This window comes from Aotus nancymaae, unplaced genomic scaffold, assembly GCF_030222135.1.
Source record: "Aotus nancymaae isolate 86718 unplaced genomic scaffold, 86718_ANA_hifiasm-v0.15.2.pri h1tg000040l, whole genome shotgun sequence".
In the NCBI taxonomy this organism is placed as follows: domain Eukaryota; kingdom Metazoa; phylum Chordata; class Mammalia; order Primates; family Aotidae; genus Aotus; species Aotus nancymaae.
Genome location: NW_026988454.1, coordinates 123,297,713 through 123,319,628, shown reverse-complemented (window position 1 = coordinate 123,319,628; position 21,916 = coordinate 123,297,713). Strand labels below are relative to the sequence as shown.

General features: G+C 37.6%; 1 protein-coding gene across 1 annotated transcript in view; it reads left to right on the top strand.

Moving 5' to 3' along the window:
* The window catches only part of DNAH8 (dynein axonemal heavy chain 8), a 338,863-nt gene that overhangs the window by 14,654 nt on the left and 302,293 nt on the right, over positions 1 to 21,916 (top strand). Inside the window, exons 3-6 of the mRNA XM_064360442.1 lie at positions 1,984 to 2,068; positions 6,497 to 6,648; positions 9,103 to 9,292; positions 10,136 to 10,299. Of these exons, the coding sequence (XP_064216512.1) occupies positions 1,984 to 2,068; positions 6,497 to 6,648; positions 9,103 to 9,292; positions 10,136 to 10,299 (591 nt within the window). The remainder of the gene's footprint in view (positions 1 to 1,983; positions 2,069 to 6,496; positions 6,649 to 9,102; positions 9,293 to 10,135; positions 10,300 to 21,916) is intronic.

Sequence of the window (21,916 nt, the reverse complement as noted above, 5' to 3'; positions counted from 1 at the left end):
GGAGACCCAAGGCTGAGGTCCAATCCTAGGTTCTGTGCTGTGCTTGTGTGTTTTGGGTCCTTCACTTAAATTTTTTTTTCTTTTGAGCCTGGCTGGAGTGCAGTGGTGTGATTATAGCTCACTGCAGCCTCAACTTCCAGGGCTCAGGCCATCCTTCCACTTTATCATCCCATGTAGCTGGGACCACTGGCACATACCACCACACCCAGCTAATTTTTTGGTATTTTTAATAAAGAGGAGATTTTTTCCATGTTTCTCAGGCTAGTCTTGAACTCTTGGGCTCAAGCAATCTGCCCGCCTGGGCCTCCAAAAGTGCTGGAATTAGGTGTGAGCCACTGAGCCTGGCCTATTTAAATTATTTTTAGCTTAATTTTCTCTTCCACAAGAAGGGTATAAATAATGCCACTTTACCTAGGTGATGCTCAGATGAGCAGTTGGTAAAAGGTTATGTAATATAAGTGAATTTTAAATTCACAGTCATGATTTTGGCCCATAATGTCACATTTACTTTGCTAGTCTCATGAGTACGATGTATCTAAAATGCAAGGATTCATTGCATTTGGCATTTTGATGTCTTTTTATCCCAGTCATGTGCTCTACTTTTGAGAATTTGTATGCTTTCAAAGCCTAAGGGTCAGCAAGAAAGTATTGATGGAGCTGTGCCAGAAGAACTATGCTGACAGCTTTTGTCCCTTTTAGGTGGTAATTATGTGACACCCAAGTATATACGGGAGGTGGAAGAGCAGAGAACTAAGGGCTAGAGTTACGCACATCTCAGTGGCTCTGTTTCATCTCCCAGGGTGGAGGTTCTCAAATATGGTCCCAGGACCAGCTGCATCAGAATCACCTAGAACTTGTTAGGAATGTAAATCATTTTGTGTTTTTAAAAAGCCCTCTGTGTGATTCTCTGATGCACACTAACTTTTGAGAACCACTGTTCTAAGAGGAGTGGGTTTGCTACACTTGGGATACTTCCCCTAGGCAGTCAGTAAATTAAGAGATACTCACTGCCAGGTGTGGTGGCTAACACCTGTAATCCCGGCATTTTGGGAGCCCGAGGTGGGAGCATTACTTGAGGTCAGGGGTTCAAGACCCTTCTGGCCAATATGGTGAAATCCCATCTTTACTAAAAATACAAAAATTAGCTAGGTGTGGTGGCAGATGCCTGTAATCTCAGCTACTTGGGTGGCTGATGCAGGAGAATCTGTTGAGCCTGGGAGGCAGAGGTTGCAGTGAGCCGAGATAGCGCCATTGCACACCCACCTGGGTGACAGAGCAAGACTCCATCTCAAAAAAAACAAACAACAAACAAACAAGCAAACAAACAAAGACACCACTACCCAAGAGAAAGCCTCCTGTATGGGAATCAGTGGCATTAGGTGAGTGGGTATATGACTTTGTATTTCCCATAGGATATTTCCGGGCTTTTGTTTATGTGATCTATTTAGTTTTCTATTTACTAAGATATTACACTGACTCCTAAGTAATTGAATAAAAACTTCATGCTCATAAATATGGAAGAATCTCAATATAATAATTTGTTTTTACTTTAGTTTTACTATAATATGGGTCAAATTACAACAGCTAAAAACATAATCGCTCAAATAATTTATCAATAAAACAGACAATAAGGCAAGTTTTCTGTTCCCCAAGTAATCTTTTAAGAAGTGTTTATGTTAATAATATATCTTTTATTAAATATTTACCTCCAGTTGGACTCACCTATTTACCTCTCTGTGATTCTGTGGGGCAGGGTCAGGTAAGTGGCTGCCCAAAACTATATATGTAGGTCATTAATGTAGGTTCAGAAATAGAATTCAACCTATATTGCACAGTGATTTTGGAGTTAAATTAGTTTGGGTTCTAATCTTGCCTCTGTGTACCTTGAATAAATTCTTTGAGCTTCATCTTCTGCATCTACAAAACACTGAGGATTTTTCCTTAGTCATTTTATTGATTCTCATTTTCTCTTTTATTTAACAGCTGGAAGCATTTGCTAAGTTTTTTGTGAAAGATGGTTGTAAGACACTGAAATTTTTGTACCAAGAAGGAGATGTACCTGGTATTGGTAAGAATTTTATGAAGGCAATATGCCAGTAATTAGTTAATGAACGTTAAAGTGCAGCATATTTTTTCTCTTATACATAGATAATCCTTCATTTATAAAGAAAATTTTACCAGAAGTTTACATATAAGAAATGCAGTGTCTTAAGAACAATACATTCTCAGCCCAAATATATATTTCAGGCCTTGCTATAATGTCTTAAGGAGAAAACATCCTTGTAGAAATCATTGACCTCTACTGGGAATACACATTTTCATTAGAATTTAATTGCATTGTTCCCGAAACAGGTGGAGCCATTTTGTCCAGATAATTATAAGTGGTTGTGAAACCACTCCAGAGCCCCGCAGCTGCTGCCCGCCGTGGTCCTGTCTCAGCATCTTGTGCCTGCTGCAGCTGTCATTTGGAATCGCTGGTTTTCCCTATGGTGCATATTCTGCCTGAAATAATTAACACGCTACCAGCTTGTTAAACCTTTGTTTTAATGACTAGATATGTAGGTTACCCATTTGGTCTTAGACTACTCATCATCAAAGTCCTGTGGACTTACCTTCAACACATCCCTCCCGTTGGTTCTTTCTCACTTTGTTCCGATGCTGCCTTAGGCTAGGCCTTCCCTGGTGTTTCAGATTGAAAACCAGTATCTCTGTAATCAGATTCTCCCTCTGAAATTTGTACTGTTTATTCCTGCCAAGTATATCTTTTATTGTTCTGATATTTATTGGATTGGGTCCAGATCTCATTTATTCAAGGCCTGCTGTCATCTGGATACACAGTACTTGTCTAGTTTGATCTTCCACTCTTCCAGATGTAAATTTGCTGCTCCCTTCAAGCCCCTTTTCATTGTTTTCTGTATACCAGAGTTATTTCTTTGCCCTTCTCTGGTCTCCTGGCTCTTTCAGATTGCCTTTCTTCTCTCCACTCAGCATACCCTATCCCTCCCTCACAACACCTCCTGCAGAGTCCTTCCCAGGGTGTTCCAATCCACATCCATCACTGTTCTCAGATTCCTGTCTCGTTTACATCATCCATTGTATATATAGCTCTTGATTGTGTTCTTCTACCTTCCTCTAATTGTTTAATATAAAGTCTTGATTCTTGGACAAAATATGTAAACTCGCAATTAGTGACTAGGTTGGCTTCATGGATTTTCTGTCTCTCACAGTTCTTATTGTGGGAGGATTATTGTGTAGTCTACATTTTTATAACTTGTTAAAAATTAAAACAATAGCTGAAAATTATAGAAAGATAAAATATCTATAATTAGAAGCAAAATACAAATGATTCACAGTTCCACTCAGTTGAAGAAAGGACTGTTAACTCCTTAATGAATATTTCTCTATAACTGGTTTATATATATATTTTACAAAAATGGGATCCAATTCTACATATCATTCTATAGTGGCTGTTTAAATTTGATAATATCGTCTTCTTTATGCCAATAAATACATTTATCCAATTAAAATGTTAACATTTGCATTTTATTTTGTTAGGCTGATTAACTATAATTTTCAAAACTGATCTCTCAGTAGAATTTAGGTTGTTTACAACTTCTTGCTTTCTGAAACAATGCTTTAGTGAATATCACTGAATACAAATCTATGTGGATTAGGAATAAATTTTAGGAAGAATTCTCAGAAGGGGAATTGTCAGAGCAGAGGGTACACATATTTTTAATCATTATTTTTGCTACTTACAAAGGTAGTACATTTATCAGTTTGGTAAATATTCATCTACATTTCTTTCCTTTCTTCCTTCTTTTCTTTCTTTCTCTTTTTGTTGTTGTTGTTGAGGCAGCATCTTACTCTGTCACCCAGGCTGGAGTGCAATGGTGTGATTTCGGCCCACTGCAGCCTCCACCTCCCAGGTTCAAATGATTCTCCTGCTTCAGCCTACCCAGTAGCTGGGATTACAGGCACACACCACCACGTCTGGCTAATGTTTTGCATTTTTAGTAAGGACGGGGTTTCAGCATGTTTGCCAGGCTGGTCTTGAACTCCTGACCTCAGGTGATCTGCCCACCTCGGCCTCCCAAAGTGCTGGGATTATAGGCATGAACCACCACATCCGGACACATTTCTTTCTTATATGCATGTGTTAACATACAAATGCTTATTATCAGTTAAAAATGTAGTTTGATAATACATTTTATTATTGACTTGATGTTTGCATTTGACAGTGTAGCCTAGACATTTTTCTATGTCATCCCATAAAGATTTACTTCATTCAAATAATTCTGAATAGTATAACATTCCATTATACAGCTTGCAGTGTGATTTTTAGAAATCATTCCCTATTGATGGCCACATCTTTCCTCTTCATCAGGAAAACTCAAGCTTGTCTTATGTCTTACCAGCCAGAACTGTGTCACATGGCTACCCTGGGGGCCAGGGAGGCTGAGAGTGCAGTTTTCTTTCTAGGGATGTACACAATGGGACAAAGTCAAGTTCTCTTACCAAGGAAAAAGGGGAGGGTAGTAAAACCTGTGCAGCCTCTATGCATGGGCATTTGGGCTCTTATACTGCTACATACCATGTATCGGGGTTCTTTGGCTACAAGCAAAAGAACCCTCTTTTGGGAGGGGAAAGTTGGATAACAAAATTTAGAACTAGTTGAACAATCAGGCCTTGGGAAGGACAAGAATGGAGCATTTCCACAGATTTCAGGCAGTTTCTTTAAGATTCATCAGTAGATTTCCATCTCTCAAATCCCTTTTTTTCTTTGTGTGTCTCCATTCATTCTCGCAGAGTCTAATCAGTCTAATTCTACATGCCCACTTCTACAGAGACTTGGCACTGGTATTCTCCAGAATCACAGGGCAGGAGGACTCTCCCAACCTCCCAAAAAGAAAGGCTAGGCAGACAAAATATTTCTGTGGCTTTGTGATGTGGATTTTCCCACCTGCTCTCGCTCTCTGTCTTCTCTCTTTCTCTCTTTTTCTCTCTTTCTTTTGATGGGGTCTCACTAGGTTGCCTAGGCTGGAGTGCAGTAGTATGATCATGGCTTATTGCAGTCTCTATCTTCCAGGCTCAAGTGATTCTCCCGCCTCAGCTTCCAGAGTACTTGGGACTATAGGCACACACCACCACACCAGGCTAATGTTTAAACATTATTTGTAGAGATAAGGTCTTACTATGTTGCCCAGGTAGGTCTCAAACTCCTGGGTTCAGGCAATCCTCCCGCCCTGGCCTCCCAAAGTGCTGGGATTATAGGCGTGAGTTACTGTACCTGGAAGATTTTCTATTTCTTTTATTACATTTTAAATTGGTTATTGTTGCAAATAGAAGGCTGTTGATTTTTGCAAATTTATATTGCAACCACTATCTAACATAATTCTCATATTTTTAATAGTTTTTCTAACCAAAGCAAGATTGATAATTAAATGTTTAATTTTCACTGAAATTAGTTCAAGGAAGGATTTAATATGAGGTAGATACAATGAGTGTATTTAGTACAGGAACTGGACCTTCTTGGGGAGTCAGTGAAGGTTTCCTGAGATGGTGGCATTTCAGCTGAGATCTGAAAGGTGAGTAGGAATTTGGTAGGTAAAAGGTTGGGGATGGGATAGGAGAACAGCTTGTATAAGGCCCTGAGACCAGACCAAAAAAAGTGAAATGCAGAGTTCTGGGAAAGGTACCCAGAGGAGGCTGCAATTTATAATGCAATTATTGGCCAGGCTTGTAGCTCATGCCTGTAATCCCAGCACAGTGGGAGGCTGAGGCGGGCAGATCACTAGGTCAGAAGTTCGAGACCAGGCTGGCCAACATGGTAAAACCCCGTTTCTACTAAAAATACAAAAATTAGCCAGGCATGGTGGTACATGCTTGTAATCCCAGCTACTTGGGAGGCTGAGGCATGAGAATTGCTTGAACCTGGGAGGCAGAGGTTGCAGTGAGCCGAGATTGTGCCACTGCAGTCAAGGCTGGGAGATACAGCGAGACTCTGTCTCAACAAAGTAAAAAAAGATGCTGGGTATAGTGGCTTACACCTGTAATCCCCGCGCTTTGGGAGGCCGAGGCGGGTGAATCACCTGAGGTCAGGAGTTTGAGGCCAGCCTGGTCAACATAGTGAAACCCCATCTCTACTAAAAAAATGCAAAAATTAGCCCGGTGTGATGGTGTGTGCCTGTAGTCCCAGCTACTCGGGAGGCTGAGGCAGGAGAATGGCTTGAACCAGGGAGGTGAAGGTTGCAGTGAGCTGAGATCACACCACTGCACTCCAGCCTGGGCAACAGAGCAAGACTCCATCTTAAAAAAAAAAAAAGATGCAGTTATTGACATCTTCTAGTAGACCCCCCAAAAAACTATTCTATGATCATATTGGAAACTTCTTACAACAAAGTAAAACAGGAAACACTAGTGTAAGAGCCACAGTAGTTTATCTCATTTGATTAGTTATGTGATCATATGCTAAGTTCTTGACTTTTGTTTTCAGAATGTGGTCGAACTATTCCTGGAGCAACTAAAGGGGCAAAAATGATGAAATTGTATATAGACAATGCAGCCCCAGATAAACTAAAAGGACTGTGTATATTTTTTGTTCGTTGTCGTAATGATGTTGCCATAAATGTTAAAACTATTCAAGAGGTATGTTTAAAAATGTCCCCAAATGGATAAACATTGAATGTATTTTCATAGTTGTACTTAGGCTTTACTTGCTTCCCTCTTTTAAATATAGGACTGAATTGAGTTCAAGAAAATAAACGTATTCATATATTCAAAGAAACTGAGGGATTGACTATAACAGACCTTAGTTATATTGATACTTTAGATACTGCTTTTAATTTCATGAAAATTTCATTTCTTGATGGTGCGCAAATAATTTTTATCCTCCCATTCACTAGGAACACATTTAATTTTGTTGATACAAAGTATTAGTTACTTTATTCAACTTCCTCTTCACTCAATATTTTAACTCTTTTATGGTTTTAAAAGAAGGGAGAGTTGTCCTAGAGCCTGGACATCGCTAACCTAGCTCTGGGAAGGGAAGATGATGGAATAGGAAAAGCAAGAATTTTAGCCAGATAGACCCAAATTTGCTTCTTAGCTTCTCCACTGACTAATCATTTAAGTGTATCCTCTGGAAAGTTGCTCATTCTTTCCGAGACTTAGGTCTCTACATTCTTAAATTGGGAATAATAATAAACACCTGGAAGGACTGTAGTGACACTAAATTATAAGTAAATTATTATTATATTGCCTGACATACAGTAGGCTCTCAACAAATATTAGTTCTCTTTGTTATTCTTAGAGAGTCTTAATACCTTTTACAATAGGAAAGGGAACTGAAGTCTAATCTTGTTCCTTTTCTGTACACGATAAGAGACTGCTTGAAGAGAGCTTGTTTAGATTGGTTTAAGATTCTAGGTTGGCAGTTATTTTTCCCTCACCCCTTGTAAATATTTCATGGTATTTCTTGTGGATGATGAGAGCACTCCTGTTAGTGTAATTCATAGGTAATCTGTCTTTTTTTCTTTGTTTGCTTTTGCTCTTTGTCTTCAAAATCCTGTAGTTTCACCATGATGCCTCTATGTATGGATGTTTCCTCAACGTATCTTCCATTTCATTAATTCTTTCTTCAACTTATCCATGATTTAATCCATTTATTTTTATAATTTAGCTTTTGTTTTAGCTCAGTTATATGTGCATATAAAAGGAGAAAAGGTCCTTTTATGAAATAGTATAAGCCTTTCATAACTGAAAAACTGACTTCTATCCTATTCTCCAGAAGCAGCTATAAAGCCCTTTTAATGGATTCTTTTATTTACCTGTATATCTCTAAACAATATGCTCTGATTGCCCTTTTTGTCAGTTTAGACATTATCTGTGGCCAGGTGCGGTCGCTTACACCTGTAATCCCAGCACTTTGGGAGGCTGAGGTGGGCAGATTGCCTGAGCTCAGGAGTTCGAGACCACCCAGGGAAACAGGGTGAAACCCTGTCTCTACTAAAATACAAAAAATTGGCGGGGTATGATGGCATGCTCCTGAGGTCCCAGCTACTCAGGAGGCTGAGGCATGAGAATTGCTTGAGCCCCCGAGGCAGAGGTTGCAGTGAGCCGAGAACACGCCCCTGCACTTCAGCTTGGGCTACAGAGTGAGACTTCGTCTCAAAGAAAAAAAAAAAAAGACATTTTCTGAGGACTTTTCTCTCTTCTCTCTGGAAGGTGATAATTTAGTGCTGTTTTTACCCTCCGACCCTTGTTTATCCATCTGTCTATTCTTCCAACATAGTTATATTCTATTTCACTTAGCTAAATATTTGTTTACATCATTATAATGAAGTAAATGTAATCACAGGTGAGCCATGTAATATACCTGTGGTTCTTAAAGCCAAGCCTATTTTCATCTTAATACTAAGATGCTAGTTGCCCTTTTCACCATGTTGACATTTGACTGATGGTGCAGAAGCAATGGTTGGAAAAACTACTGATTCTTTAACACAAATCAAGACAATGACACCAAACTGTATGAGTCATTGTATACTTTATTGCCACACATTCGCAGTTAAAAAACCAGCAGTCAATTTTTTGTGGCCTTAGACAAATTTTTTAATCTAAATTTTTTTGGCTTGGGATTTCCAAGTCACTTAAGATGTATTAATTGAAATGTCATGCATGGCTGGTGGGCTTTTGGTTTCTTATGGCTGGTGATTTATTCCACCAAACTTCTGGGCAAGGGCTTTTCAACAGAAAAAAATACAATTCATGGACAGGGCAACTTTCCACTGAGATTTTCTTTACGGAGGTTTGGTTCCATGTACCTCACCTTGAATAGGCTCCAGGCTATTGCTCCTTTCCTATGCAGAAATAAAAGCACCGAATAAAGCATCACTTTAATGAGCAAATATGGGAATAACTAAAGTGGGGGCAGAATATAAGTTTGTTGACTTTAGAACTCTAAGGTTCATCCACTTAAGATTCCCTAATAGTTATATAAAATGTATTAGTTGTTTATGTTTATTGCAATATAAAATAGGTTATGATTTTCAGTTCTTTAGTGGGATTAGCATGTAAAATAACATTTAAACTCCACTCTTTCAGGAAGTGCTATTTACTGTTCTGGATGCATCGAAAGGACTCTTAAATGGAATTAGGGATATGTTGGCAAATATATTTCTACCAGCTGTTCTTGCAACAAACAACTGGGGTGCTTTAAACCAGTCCAACCAGGGAGAATCTGAAAAACATATTTTCACTGAAACCATCAACAGATACCTTTCATTTTTAGATGGTAAGTATAAAATTTAATGTTTAGCAAATTGCAAAAAGGAGCAAATTAAGATATTTTATAAACATTAGAGAAAAAGTTTCTAAAAAGATGTTAATCAAAGTAATTATGAGACTTAGAAGTAAGAAATGAAATCACTAGAACTCATTTTTGGGGATCTTTGCTGGAGTAAGATATATTTTCTTTTTTTTTTGAGACGGAGTCTCACTCCGTCACCAGGCACCAGGCTGGAGTGCAGTGGCGTGATTCGGCCCACTGCAACCTCTGCCTACCGGGTTCAAGCAATTCTCCTGCCTCAGCCTCCCGAGTAGCTGGGCCTACAGGTGCGTGCCACCATGTCCAGCTAATTTTTGTATTTTTAGTAGACAGGGTTTCACCATGTTGGCCAGGATGGTCTTGATCTCTTGACCTCGTGATTTGCCCGCCTTGGCCTCCCAAAGTGCTGGGATTACAGGCGTGAGCCACCGCGCCTGGCAGATATATTTTCTTTTAAATTTTATATTATAGCATGAGGAATCTCTTCCTATAATCTTAATGAAAATTTTTACCATATTAAAATATATATACTTTATTATGAACTCTTTAAAATTGATACTTTAATTTTTTCATATTATTAAAATGTATAATTTTATCAATAAATTAACTCATAATCTAATGATTAATTAGAATTATATTTATGTAAAGTATTAGATCTTTAACATTTAAGCAATTAGACCTTAAAAGTACATTGACATTTAACACATTGACATTAAACACTTAATATTAAATATTTTTAATATTTATTAATATTTAAAATATTTAATATGTAAATTAGTATTAAATGTCTTGATTTTGTTTCCTTTTTAGGTGCTAGAATAAGTATTGAGGGAACAGTGAAGCTAAAGACAATAGACAATATTGATTTTTCCAAACTGTGCACCTTTGAAGAAGTGACTGCTGCAGCCAGCAATTCAGAAACTGTTCATCAGCTAGAGGACGTGTTGATGATATGGTACAAACAGATCGAACAGGTGAATTGACTCGAACAATTGCATCTGGACTAGTAGTTTCACGTGCATCCTAGCCATTGTATTTTGTCTCTAAAAGTAAAGGGAAGAAGAGTCTCCTTTGACTTTCTTCCTGAATCTGGTTTGAAACTCAGCCTATTTTTGGCTCTAGAGAAAAATCATTCTTCTTTGTGGATCACTTAAAATCAATTTTAAGGTATTTCTCACTTCAAGGAAGAAACCGTAACAATATGAGGTGAGAATGAAAGAATGAAGAATCAGGAATAGCCATCATTTATCCCCAGTGTTTAAATTGTTGATACTTTTCATAAAAGAGAGAGGGAAAAGACACAGTAAAGAGCCAGAGTGCTAGACACTAAATAAGTACCTCGTGGTCGATCAATGGAGTTGTCTGTGCTGTCAAAGAAGTTCAGACTAGGCTTTTTCATATCAGTATCACAGTGGCAAGCCTTCAGCTCTACAGTCAATTTTTTTCTGGCAGTAAGAAAAGCAGTGATAGGAAAATAACATATGTTAAAATTATGCGGGGCTCCAACATACACTATAAACACTGTGAAAGAAAATCAGATATTACATAATTGCCCTAAACAGAAAGAGGAGTCTACGAACCACCCCCTAGATCTCTAGTTCATCAGCACAGGACGGCAGAACTAGACAAGAAAATCTTCAGTTGTGTGAGGATGAGGGGAAAAAATCTTGACCAGGCAGGAGGTGCAGAAAAGCGTTTTCAGTTTTACCTTTTTAGAACTATGTCAGGAGGAGGGCTGTGCAGTTGGAGTGGTAAAAATTGGAGGACTCCCCTAGGGTCTAAAGTGCAGGCCACAGAGTTTGCTTCCAGGTGTCACTAGAGGACTGAAATGGGTAATTGCCCACCGGATAACTCTTGTAGCTACCCACTATGGTAAAGGAAGGGAGGTTGTAACCCACTGAGGGAGTCAAGCCCTGTCCTACACAGTGGCTGGGGAGACCCTTTCCAATTATTATGTCAAAGAATATAGATCTTTCATAAAAATGAGCAAACAAAGGAAAATAATTTGATATAAAGGGATTTAACCATCTGAAAGAAGGAAACGAAGTTCAGCAATTGCAGCAAATAACCTCTAATTAAAGAGAATCAATGCAGGAAACGGGAGAGATCTTAAAACATTACGTCTAAAATATATCTTAATCTTGACCTCTTGTCATACATAAAAGTTAATCCGAGATGAATTGTAGACATATATACAAAAGCTAGAACTAAAAAGTTTCTTCGAGAAACCATAGGAGACTGTCTTCGTAATCTCTGTATAGGCGAAGAGTTCTTAGATGTGATGCAAAAATAATTAATCATAAAAGAAAATTTGACAAACTAAAGTTCAGAAACATTTAAAATATCTTCATTTGAAAAGACACCCTAAGAAAAATGAAAAGGCGAGCTACAGACTGGGAGACAATATTTGCAGAACATGTATCAAATAACTTGTACCTGGAATATATAAAGACTTCCAGCAAATAAGTAATAAAAAGATAACTCAATTTTTAAAAATGTGCCAAAAATTTGGACAAGTGTATTAGTCTGTTTTTACGCTGCTGATAAAGACATATCCGAGACTGGGAAGAAAAAGAGGTTTAATTGGACTTACAATTTCACATGGCTGGGGAGGCCTCAGAATCACGGCAGGAGGCAAAAGGCCCTTCTTACATGGCAGAGGCAAGAGAAAATGAGGAAGATGAAAAGTGGAAACCCCTGATAAAACCATCAGATCTCCTGAGACTTATTCACTACCACGAGAACAGTATGGGGGAAACCGCCCCCATGATTCAAATGATCTCCCACCAGGTCCCTCCCACAACATGTACGAATTATGGGAGCTACAATTCAAGATGAGATTTGTGTGGGAACACAGAGACAAATCATATCAACATTACAAAGATGATCGAAATAAGCATGTGAGGAGGCATTTCACATATTTCACATCACTAGTTATTAATACCAGGGAAATGTAAGATAAAACCACAGTGAGGTATTACTGCTCACTCACTAAATGGCTAACATTTAAAAAGACTTTTTAACATTAAAATGAAGTTGCAGAGAATTGATGCTCTCATACTATCCTGGTGGGAGTGTAACATGGTAGAAATTTAGAAAACCATTTAGCGACTTCTTATAAAATGAAGTATATAGCTAGCTACCTTGTGGTAGCCAGCATTTCCACTCCTCTGTATACATCTGAGAAAAATGAATAACATATCCCTGAAAAAGACTTATATAAGTATGTTTACAGTGGCCTTAATAGTAATCACCAAATGCTGGATTAATCAAAATGGAAAATAAAAAATTTGTGGGACACTCATACAGTGGAATGTAACTGGAGTATTACTGTTGATACATGCAATGACATGGGTGGATCTTAAAAACCTGTTGAGTAAAAGAAGCTTCTTTCCTGGTATGTGGTGCTCCCCTCCCTGTGTCCATGTGTTCTTATTGTTTAACACCCACCTATGAGTGAGAACATGCGGAGTTTGATTTTCTGTTCTTGTGTCAGTTTGCTGAGAATGATGGTTTCCAGGTTCATCCATGTCCCTACAAAGGACACGAACTCATTGTTTTTGATGGCTGCATAATATTCCATGGTGTATATGTGCCACATTTTCCCTGTCCAGTCTATCATCGATGGGCATTTGGGTTGGTTCCAGGTCTTTGCTATTGTAAACTGTGCTGCAATGAACACTCGTGTGCATGTGTCCTTATAGTAGAACGATTTATAATCCTTTGGATACATACCCAGTAATAGGATTGTTGGGTCAAATAGAATTTCTATTTCTACATCCTTGAGGAATCACCACACTGTCTTCCACAATGGTTGAACTAATTTACACTCCCACCAACAGTGTAAAAGTGTTCCTATTTCTCCACATCCTCTCCAGCATCTGTTGTCTCCAGATTTTTTAATGATCGCCATTCTGACTGGCATGAGATGGTATCTCAATGTAGTTTTGATTTGCATTTCTCTAATGACCAGTGATGATGAGCATTTTTTCATATGTTTGTTGGCCTCATGTATGTCTTCTTTCATAAAGTGTCTGTTCATATCCTTCACCCACTTTTGAATGGGCTTTTTTCTTGTAAATCTGTGTTAGTTCTTTGTAAATTGTGGATATCAGTCCTTTGTCAGATGAATAAACTGCAAATTTTTTTTCCCATTCTGTTGGTTGCCAATTCACTCTAATGACTGTTTCTTTCGCCGTGCAGAAGCTGTGGATTTTGATTAGGTCCCATTTGTCTATTTTGGCTTTTGTTGCCAATGCTTTTGGTGTTTCGGTCATGAGGTCCTTGCCTACACCTATGTCCTGAATGGTTTTGCCTAGATTTTCTTCTAGGGTTTTTATGGTGTTAGGTCTTATGTTTAAATCTTTAATCCATTTGGAGTTAATTTTAGTGTAAGCTGTCAGGAAGGGGTCCAGTTTCTGCTTTCTGCATATGGCTAGCTAGTTTTCCCAACACCATTTATTAAACAGGGAATCCTTTCCCCATTGCTTATTTTTGTCAGGTTTGTCAAGGATCGGATGGTTGTAGATATGTTGTGTTGCCTCCGAGGCCTCTGTTCTGTTCCATTGGTCTATATCTCTGTTTTGGTACCAGTACCATGCTGTTTTGATTACTGTAGCCTTGTAGTATAGTTTGAAGTCTGGTAGTGTGATGCCTCCCGCTTTGTTCTTTTTGCTTAGAATTGACTTGGCTATGTGGGCTCTCTTTTGGTTCCATATGAAGTTTAAGGTGTTATTTTCCAGTTCCGTGAAGGTCATTGGTAGCTTGATGGGGATAACGTTGAATCTGTAAATTACTTTGGGCAGTATGGCCATTTTCACAATATTGATTCTTCCTAACCATGAGCATGGAATGTTTCTCCATCTGTTTGTGTCCTCTCTTATTTCGTTGAGCTGTGGTTTGTAGTTCTCCTTGAAGAGGTCCTTTACATTCCTTGTTAGTTGTATTCCTAGGTATTTTATTCTCTTTGTAGTAATTGTGAATGGCAGTTCATTCTTGATTTGGCTCTCTTTAAGTCTGTTATTGGTGTATAGGAATGCTTGTGATTTTTGTACATTGATTCTGTATCCTGAGACTTTGCTGAAGTTGCTTATCAGTTTCAGGAGAGTTTGGGCTGAGACGATGGGGTCTTCTAGATATACAATCCTGTCGTCTGCAAATAGAGACAATTTGACTTCCTCCTTTCCTATTTGAATACCCTTTATTTGTTTTTCTTGCCTAATTGCTCTGGCTAGAACTGCCAATACTATATTGAATAGGAGTGGCGAGACAGGGCATCCTTGTCTAGTGCCAGATTTCAAAGGGAATGCTTTCAGTTTTTGCCCATTCAGTATGATATTGACTGTTGGTTTGTCATAAATAGCTTTTATTATTTTGAGATACATTCCGTAAATACCTAGTTTATTGAGGGTTTTTAGCATAAAGGGCTGTTGAATTTTGTCAAAGGACTTCTCTGCATCAATTGAGATAATCATGTGGTTTTTGTCTTTGGTTCTGTTTATATGGTGAATTACGTTTATAGACTTGCATATGTTGAACCAGCCTTACATCCCCGGGATGAATCCTACTTGATCATGGTGAATAAGCTTTTTGATGTGCTGTTGCAATCAGCTTGCCAGTATTTTATTGAAGATTTTTGCATCTATGTTCATCATGGATATTGGCCTGAAGTTTTCTTTTCTTGTTGAGTCTCTGCCGGGTTTTGGTATCAGGATGATGTTGGTCTCATAAAATGATTTGGGAAGGATTCCCTCTTTTTGAATTATTTGGAATAGTTTCAGAAGGAATGGTACCAGCTCCTTTTTGTATGTCTGGTGGAATTCGGCTGTGAACCCATCTGGACCTGGGCTTTTTTTGGGTGGTAGGCTCTTAATTCCTGCCTCAACTTCAGACCTTGTTATTGGTCTATTCAGGGTTTCAACTTCTTCCTGGTTTAGGCTTGGGAGGATGCAAGTGTCCAGGAATTTATCCATTTCTTCCAGGTTTCCTAGTTTTTGTGCATAGAGTTGTTCATAATAATCTCTGATGATGGTTTGAATTTCTGTGGCATCTGTGGTGATATCCCCTTTATTGTTTTTTATTGCATCTATTTGGTTATTCTCTCTTTTCTTTTTATTAATCTGGCTAGTGGTCTATTTTGTTAATCTTTTTGAAAAACCAGCTCCTGGATTTATTGATTTTTGAGGGTTTTTTTGTGTCTCTATCTCCTTCAGTTCTGCTCTGATCTTAGTTATTTCTTGTCTTCTGCTAGGTTTTGAGTTTTTTTGATCTTGCTCCTCTAGCTCTTTCAATTTTGATGATAGGGTGTCCATTTTAGATCTCTCCTTGCTTCTCATGTGGGCACTTATTGCTATATATTTTCCTCTAGAGACTGCTTTAAATGTGTCCCAGTGATTCTGGTATGTTGTGTCTTCATTCTCGTTGGTTTCAAAGGGTCTGTTGGGGGGAAATAGGGGAGCGACAGTGGGGCATGAGGAGTTGGGGAGAGATAGCATGGGGAGAAATGCCAGATATAGGTGAAGGGGAGGAAGGCAGCAAATCACACTGCCATGTGTGTACCTATGCAACAAGCTTGCATGTTCTTCACATGTACCCCCAAACCTAAAATGCAATTAAAAAAAAAAGAAGCTTGTTTAAAAAAATTTGTGGAAAACAAAACAAAAACTATAAGTGAATCATAATACACTGTATGACTGTTTTAATATCTTCTTACGCAAGATGCCAAACCCAGAAGCCACAAAAGAAAAACCAACAGATTTGACTACATAAAAAAAAATTAGTAATTTCCATATGGCAACCCTTCCCTGCCCACATAAACAAAGTTAAAAGATAAATGACCTTTTGGAAGAAAATTTTATCAGCATATATAACAAAGAGCTAGTTTCCATAACATAGAAAGAGCTTCTATAAACCAATGGGAAATGAATGATTCAGAGAAAAATAGGCCAAGTATATGAACGATGCTATTCAAGGAATGTAGATGTAGATTTTTGATCTGGTGGAAAAGTGGATTTAGAAGTTCATATTCTCAAATACTTGATGGCATTTTATAAGAAATTAAACATGTACGGTACGTTCTGAAAAGGCAGAAGTAAGACCAGACAGACTGTGATGGTTATAAGGAGAGATATTTTATTATGAAATTGGGATAACTTTCTCACAGTGTTTCCCAGTCCCCTACCCTTGAAAATGGAAAATGCAGCATCCTTGAAAGTACCAATTTAAGCCTAGATTACCATCTATGCATAATGTTATAACAGGAATTAACACATCAAAAGATGTTTGGATTTAGTTAATGTTTGTAGATTTTTTTTTCTTGGAAACAGGGGCTCACTCTGTTGCCCAGGCTGGAGTACAGTGGTGGTGCAGTCATAGGTCACTACAGCTTCTAACTCCTAGGCTCAAGCAATCCTCCCACCCCTGCCTCCCAAAGTGTTGGGATTACAGGCATGAGCCACTGTGCTCGGCAAGATTTAGTTAATTTCAAAGTGCATTTAAAATTTTTAATTCCCCAAATTATACAGACTTTTAGACATTTAGGAAAAGTTTAAATTATGTCTAGGATCCTCTAAGGAGGGAGAGGAACATGTAAATTGATTAAGAGCTCCATAATTGACAAGAGGAAGAAATAAAGGGCATCCAAATTAGTAAAAAGGAAGTCAAACTGTTGCTGTTTGCTGATGATACGATTGTATAACTCAAAAACCCTAAAGACTCCTCCAAAAAGCTCCTAGAACTTATTAATGAATTCAGCAAAGTTTCAGGATACAAAATTAACATACACAAATCAATAGTTCTGCTATACACCAAGAATGACCAAGCTGAGAATCAAATCAAGAACTTAACCCCTTTTATAGTAGCTGGAAAAGAAGTAAAATATTTAGGAATACACCTAATCACGCCAGTGAAAGACCTCTAAAAGGAAAACTACAAAACACTGCTGAAAGAAATTGTAGACAACACAAACAAATGGAAACACATCCCATGCTATGGATGGGTGGAATCAATATATTGAAAATGACCATACTGCCAAAAGCAATCTACAAATTCAATGCAATTCCCATCAAAATACCACCATAATTCTTCACAGAACTAGAAAAAAAAAATCCTAAAATTCATATGGAACCAAAAAAAGGAGCCTGGATGACCAAAGCAAGACTAACTCAAAAAGAACAAATCTGGAGGCAACACATTACCCAACTTCAAGCTATGCAATAAGGCCATAGTCACCAAAACATCATGGTACTGGTATAAAAATAGGCACATAGATTAATGGAACAGAACAGAGAATCCAGAAATAAAGCCAAATACTTACAGTTAACTGATCTTCAACAAAGCAGACAAAAACATAAAGTGGAGAAAGGACACCCTATTCAACAAATGGTGCTGGGATAATTGGCAGGAGAATGAAACTGGATCCTCATCGCTCACCTTATACAAAAAATCAACCCAAGATGGAGGAAGGACTTGAATCTAAGACCTAAAACCATAAAACTTCTAGAAGATACCATTAGAAAAACCCTTCTAGACATCGGCTTGGGCAAAGACTTCATGACCAAGAACCCAAAAGCAAATGCAACAAAGATAAATAGATGAGACTTAAACTAAAAAGCATCTGCTCAGCAAAAGAAACAATCAGCAGAGTGGGAGAAAATCTTCACAATCTATACATCTGCCAAAGGACTAATATCCAGAATCTACAAGGAACTCAAACAAATTAGCAAAAAAAAGAAAAGAAAAGAAAAGAAAAAGTAAACAATCCAATAAAAAAAAGTAGGCTAAGGACATGAATAGACAGTTTGCAAAAGAATGTATACAAATGGTCAACGAACATGAAAAAATGTTCAACATCACTAATGATCAGGGAAATGCAAATCAAAACCACAATGCAGTACCACTTTACTCCTGCAAGAATGGCCATAATAAAAATATAATAGATGTTTGGCGTAGATGTGGTAAAAAGGGAGCATTTTACACTGCTGGTGGGAATGTAAACTAGTACAACCACTATGGAAAACAGTATGGAGATTACTTAAAGAACTAAAAGTAGAACTACCATTTGATTCAGCAATCCCACTACTCGATATCTACCCAGAGGAAAAGAAGTCATTCATTAGAAAAAGATACTGGCACACACATGTTTACAGCAGCATAACTCGCAATTGCAAAAATATAGAACTAGCCCAAAGGCCCATCAATCCACAAGTGGATAAAGAAATTGTGGTATACCATGGAATACTACTCAGCTATAAAAAGGAACAAAATAATGGCATTCATAGTGACCTGGATGGCACTGGTGACCATTATTCTAAGTGAAGTAACTCAGGAATGGAAAACCAGACATTATATGATCTCACTCATAAGTGGAAGCTAAGCTATGAGGATGCAAAGGCGTAAGAATGATACAGTAAGCTTTGGGGACTCTGAGGGTTGGTAAGTTGGGAATGGTGGGAGTGGGTGAAGGATAAAAGACTACAAATTGGGTACAGTGTATATGGCTTGGGTGGTGGGTGCACCAAAATCTCAGAAATCACCACTGAAGAACTTATTCATGTAACAAAATACCACTTGTTCCCCCAAAATCTATGGAAATAAAAATAGATAAATAAATAAATAAGTCATTTGTATTGGAAAAAAAAGAGAAAGAACTTCATAAACCATGGTTAAAATTAAAAGTATTTCATGGACTTAAGATAGAACCTTCAGGGGTTTAAAAAATTCATGGTATATTTAACTGCAATTATAGTCTTAAAAATTCCGTCATGATTTAAATTATGAGGAGTTATAAATTTAACTGTACATAAGCATTTTTGTACATTAAAAAGTATGGAAAATAACACTCACCCATGTAACTACCACTGAGGTGAAACAGATGCTAATCATTTTCTATGTTTTCTTTAAATCTCTTTTATTTTAGCTAAAGCCTCCATCACTTTCTTCTCCCTTCCTCAATATTAGTACTATCCTGATGTTATTGTCTCCTGTTCCCTTGAATGTTTTGCACTTCTATTGCATTTGCATATATATAACCTATATATATGAAAACTTCTTTGTCCCAGACACCTTTGCACATGCTCCAGAGTTTCTCAATGGAATTGCTGGGAGCAATAGGATATGAATCTTACATTGGATTTTACCAAGCCCTCCAAATAGTGGTTATATTAATCTATAGTTTTAAAAGGAGCACATGAGACTTTCTTTCTTTCTTTCCTTCTTTCTTTCTTTCTTTCATTCATTCTTTCTCTTTCCTCTTTCTCTCCCTTTCTTTCTTTCTCTTTCTTTCTTTTTCTTTCTCTCCCTTTCTTTCTTTCTCTCCCTTTCTTTCTCTTTCTTTCTTTCTTTCTTCCTTTTCTTCCCTCCCTTTCTTCCTTCCTTCCTTCTTTTTCTTTCTCCCCTCCCCTCCCCTCGCCTCCGCTCCCCTCCCCTCCCCTCCCCTCCCCTCCCCTTGCCTCCCTTCCCCTTTCTCCTTTCCTCTCCTCTTTTCTTGGTCTTGCTCTGTCACCCAGACTGGAATGCAGTGGCATGATTATGGCTCACTGCAGCCTTGACCTCCCAGGCTCGAATCATCCTCCCACTTCTTAGTCTTCTGAGTAGTTGAGACTACCGGCATACCAGAATGCCAGGCTGATTTTTGTATTTTTTTGTGGAGATAGGGTTTTGCCATGTTGCTCAGGCTGGTCTCGACCTCCTGGGCTCAAGTGATCCATCTACTTCGGCCTCCCAAAGTGCTAGGATTACAGGTGTGAGCCACTGTGCCCCGCCAAGACTTCCTATTTTTTTTTTTTTTTAAATCTTTGGTTATACTTGGAATTGCCAGATTTTTAATTGTTGCCAGTTGAGTGTGAAATGATATCTTGGTTTACTTTGCATTACCCTAAATACTATTGAGCATATTTAATGGCTATTTTGTTTTCCTCTGTGTTGAATTGCCTGTTAATATCATTTACCCATATCACTGCCTGTTCATATCATCTACCCATATCATCCACTCCTTCATTTGGATGCCTTGATGCTATCTGACTACATTGTTGGAGGTTAAATAATATTTTCCAGATATTAATCCTATGTTGGTCCCCACTGTGTCATGTTTCATTTGGTATGGTGTTGCTAGTCATGTGGAAATTTAAGTTTTTAATGCAGATAAATATATTAATTACAAATATTAATCCAGTCTCAACCTAGCTATCCCTAGTGACTACAAACTCTGTGCTTTTTGTATTTTACTTATGAAACCCTTTCCTACTCCAGTGTTATGAAGACATTCTCTTAAATTATTTATTCTAAATAGGGAATATAACACAAAATCAATACGATGAAAGGAACAAACTGTAAAATGAACACCTGTGTAACCTTTGCACAAGTTAAGAAATAGAACATGGCTGGCACCTGTAATCCCAACACTTTGGGAGCTCAAGGCAAGAGGATCGCATGAGCTCAGGAGTACAGGACCAGCCTGGGCAACATGGCCAGACTCGGCCTGAAAGAAAGAAAGAAAGAAGGAAAGAAAGAAAGGAAGGAAGGAAGGAAGAAAGAAAGAAAGAAAGAAAAGAAAGAAAATAGAACATTATCAGTGCCTTAACATGCCTTTGCATTTCTCTTCTCAGTTTTAAACACCTTTTCTTCCCCCTAGTGGTAACTATTACCTTGACAATTATGCTATTCAGTTCCATGCTTTTCTTTCTAGTTTTATCCCATCTCCTACATTTTCTTTTAGAAATATTACCATTTTATTTTTAACATTTAGGTTTTTACTCCATCTGGAAGTGTGTGTGTGTGTGATGTGAGGTAGAAATCTAATTTTGTGTTTTTTGTGTATCTGTAATTAGCTAATTGTCTCAATTTAATGTTCTCTGTTAAATTGTTTAATAGTCCATTTTCTCCTAACAAATTTGTAATATCACCTCTGTCATACATAAAGTTGTTAGACGCCTTCGTTTATCTCACTGGTCTATTTATTTATTTTTTATACTATGCTGAGCTGCTTTAATTTCTGTAGCTTTTTACTAAACCAACATTTGGCATGCCAAGCCCTTTCTTTGTTTTTCCTCAAAATTATGTTGACTATTTCTGGATAATTGTTTTTCAAAATTAATTTTAAGACTAATTTTTAAAGTATTATGAAAAACTCTATTGAGATTTTATTAGAATTTCACTGAATGTGTACATTAATTTAAAGAAAACTGCCATCTTTATATTATTGAATTTTCCATCCATGAACATGATATACCTCCCCATTTAGTAGATCTTTTGTGTGTGTAGAATAAGTTTTAAAATTCTCTCCAAAAAGGTCTTGCGCATCTTTCATTAGATTAATTTCTACTTATCTTATTACTGTTTTTCTTTGCTGTTGCAAATTGTATCTTTTTGAAAATTACATTTTCAGATTACAAAATAGCTTGTTAAGGAAGTGGTACTAATTTTTATGTATAGATCTGGCAACTTTACTAAATTGTTCACGTTTATTAATTGTAAAAAGTTTGTCTTTAGTCTTTTTTTCTTAAGAGACAGGGTCTCATTCTGTCACCCAGGCTGTAGTGAAGTGGCATGTTCATAGCTCACTGCAGTCTCCAACTTCTAGGCTTAAGTGATCCT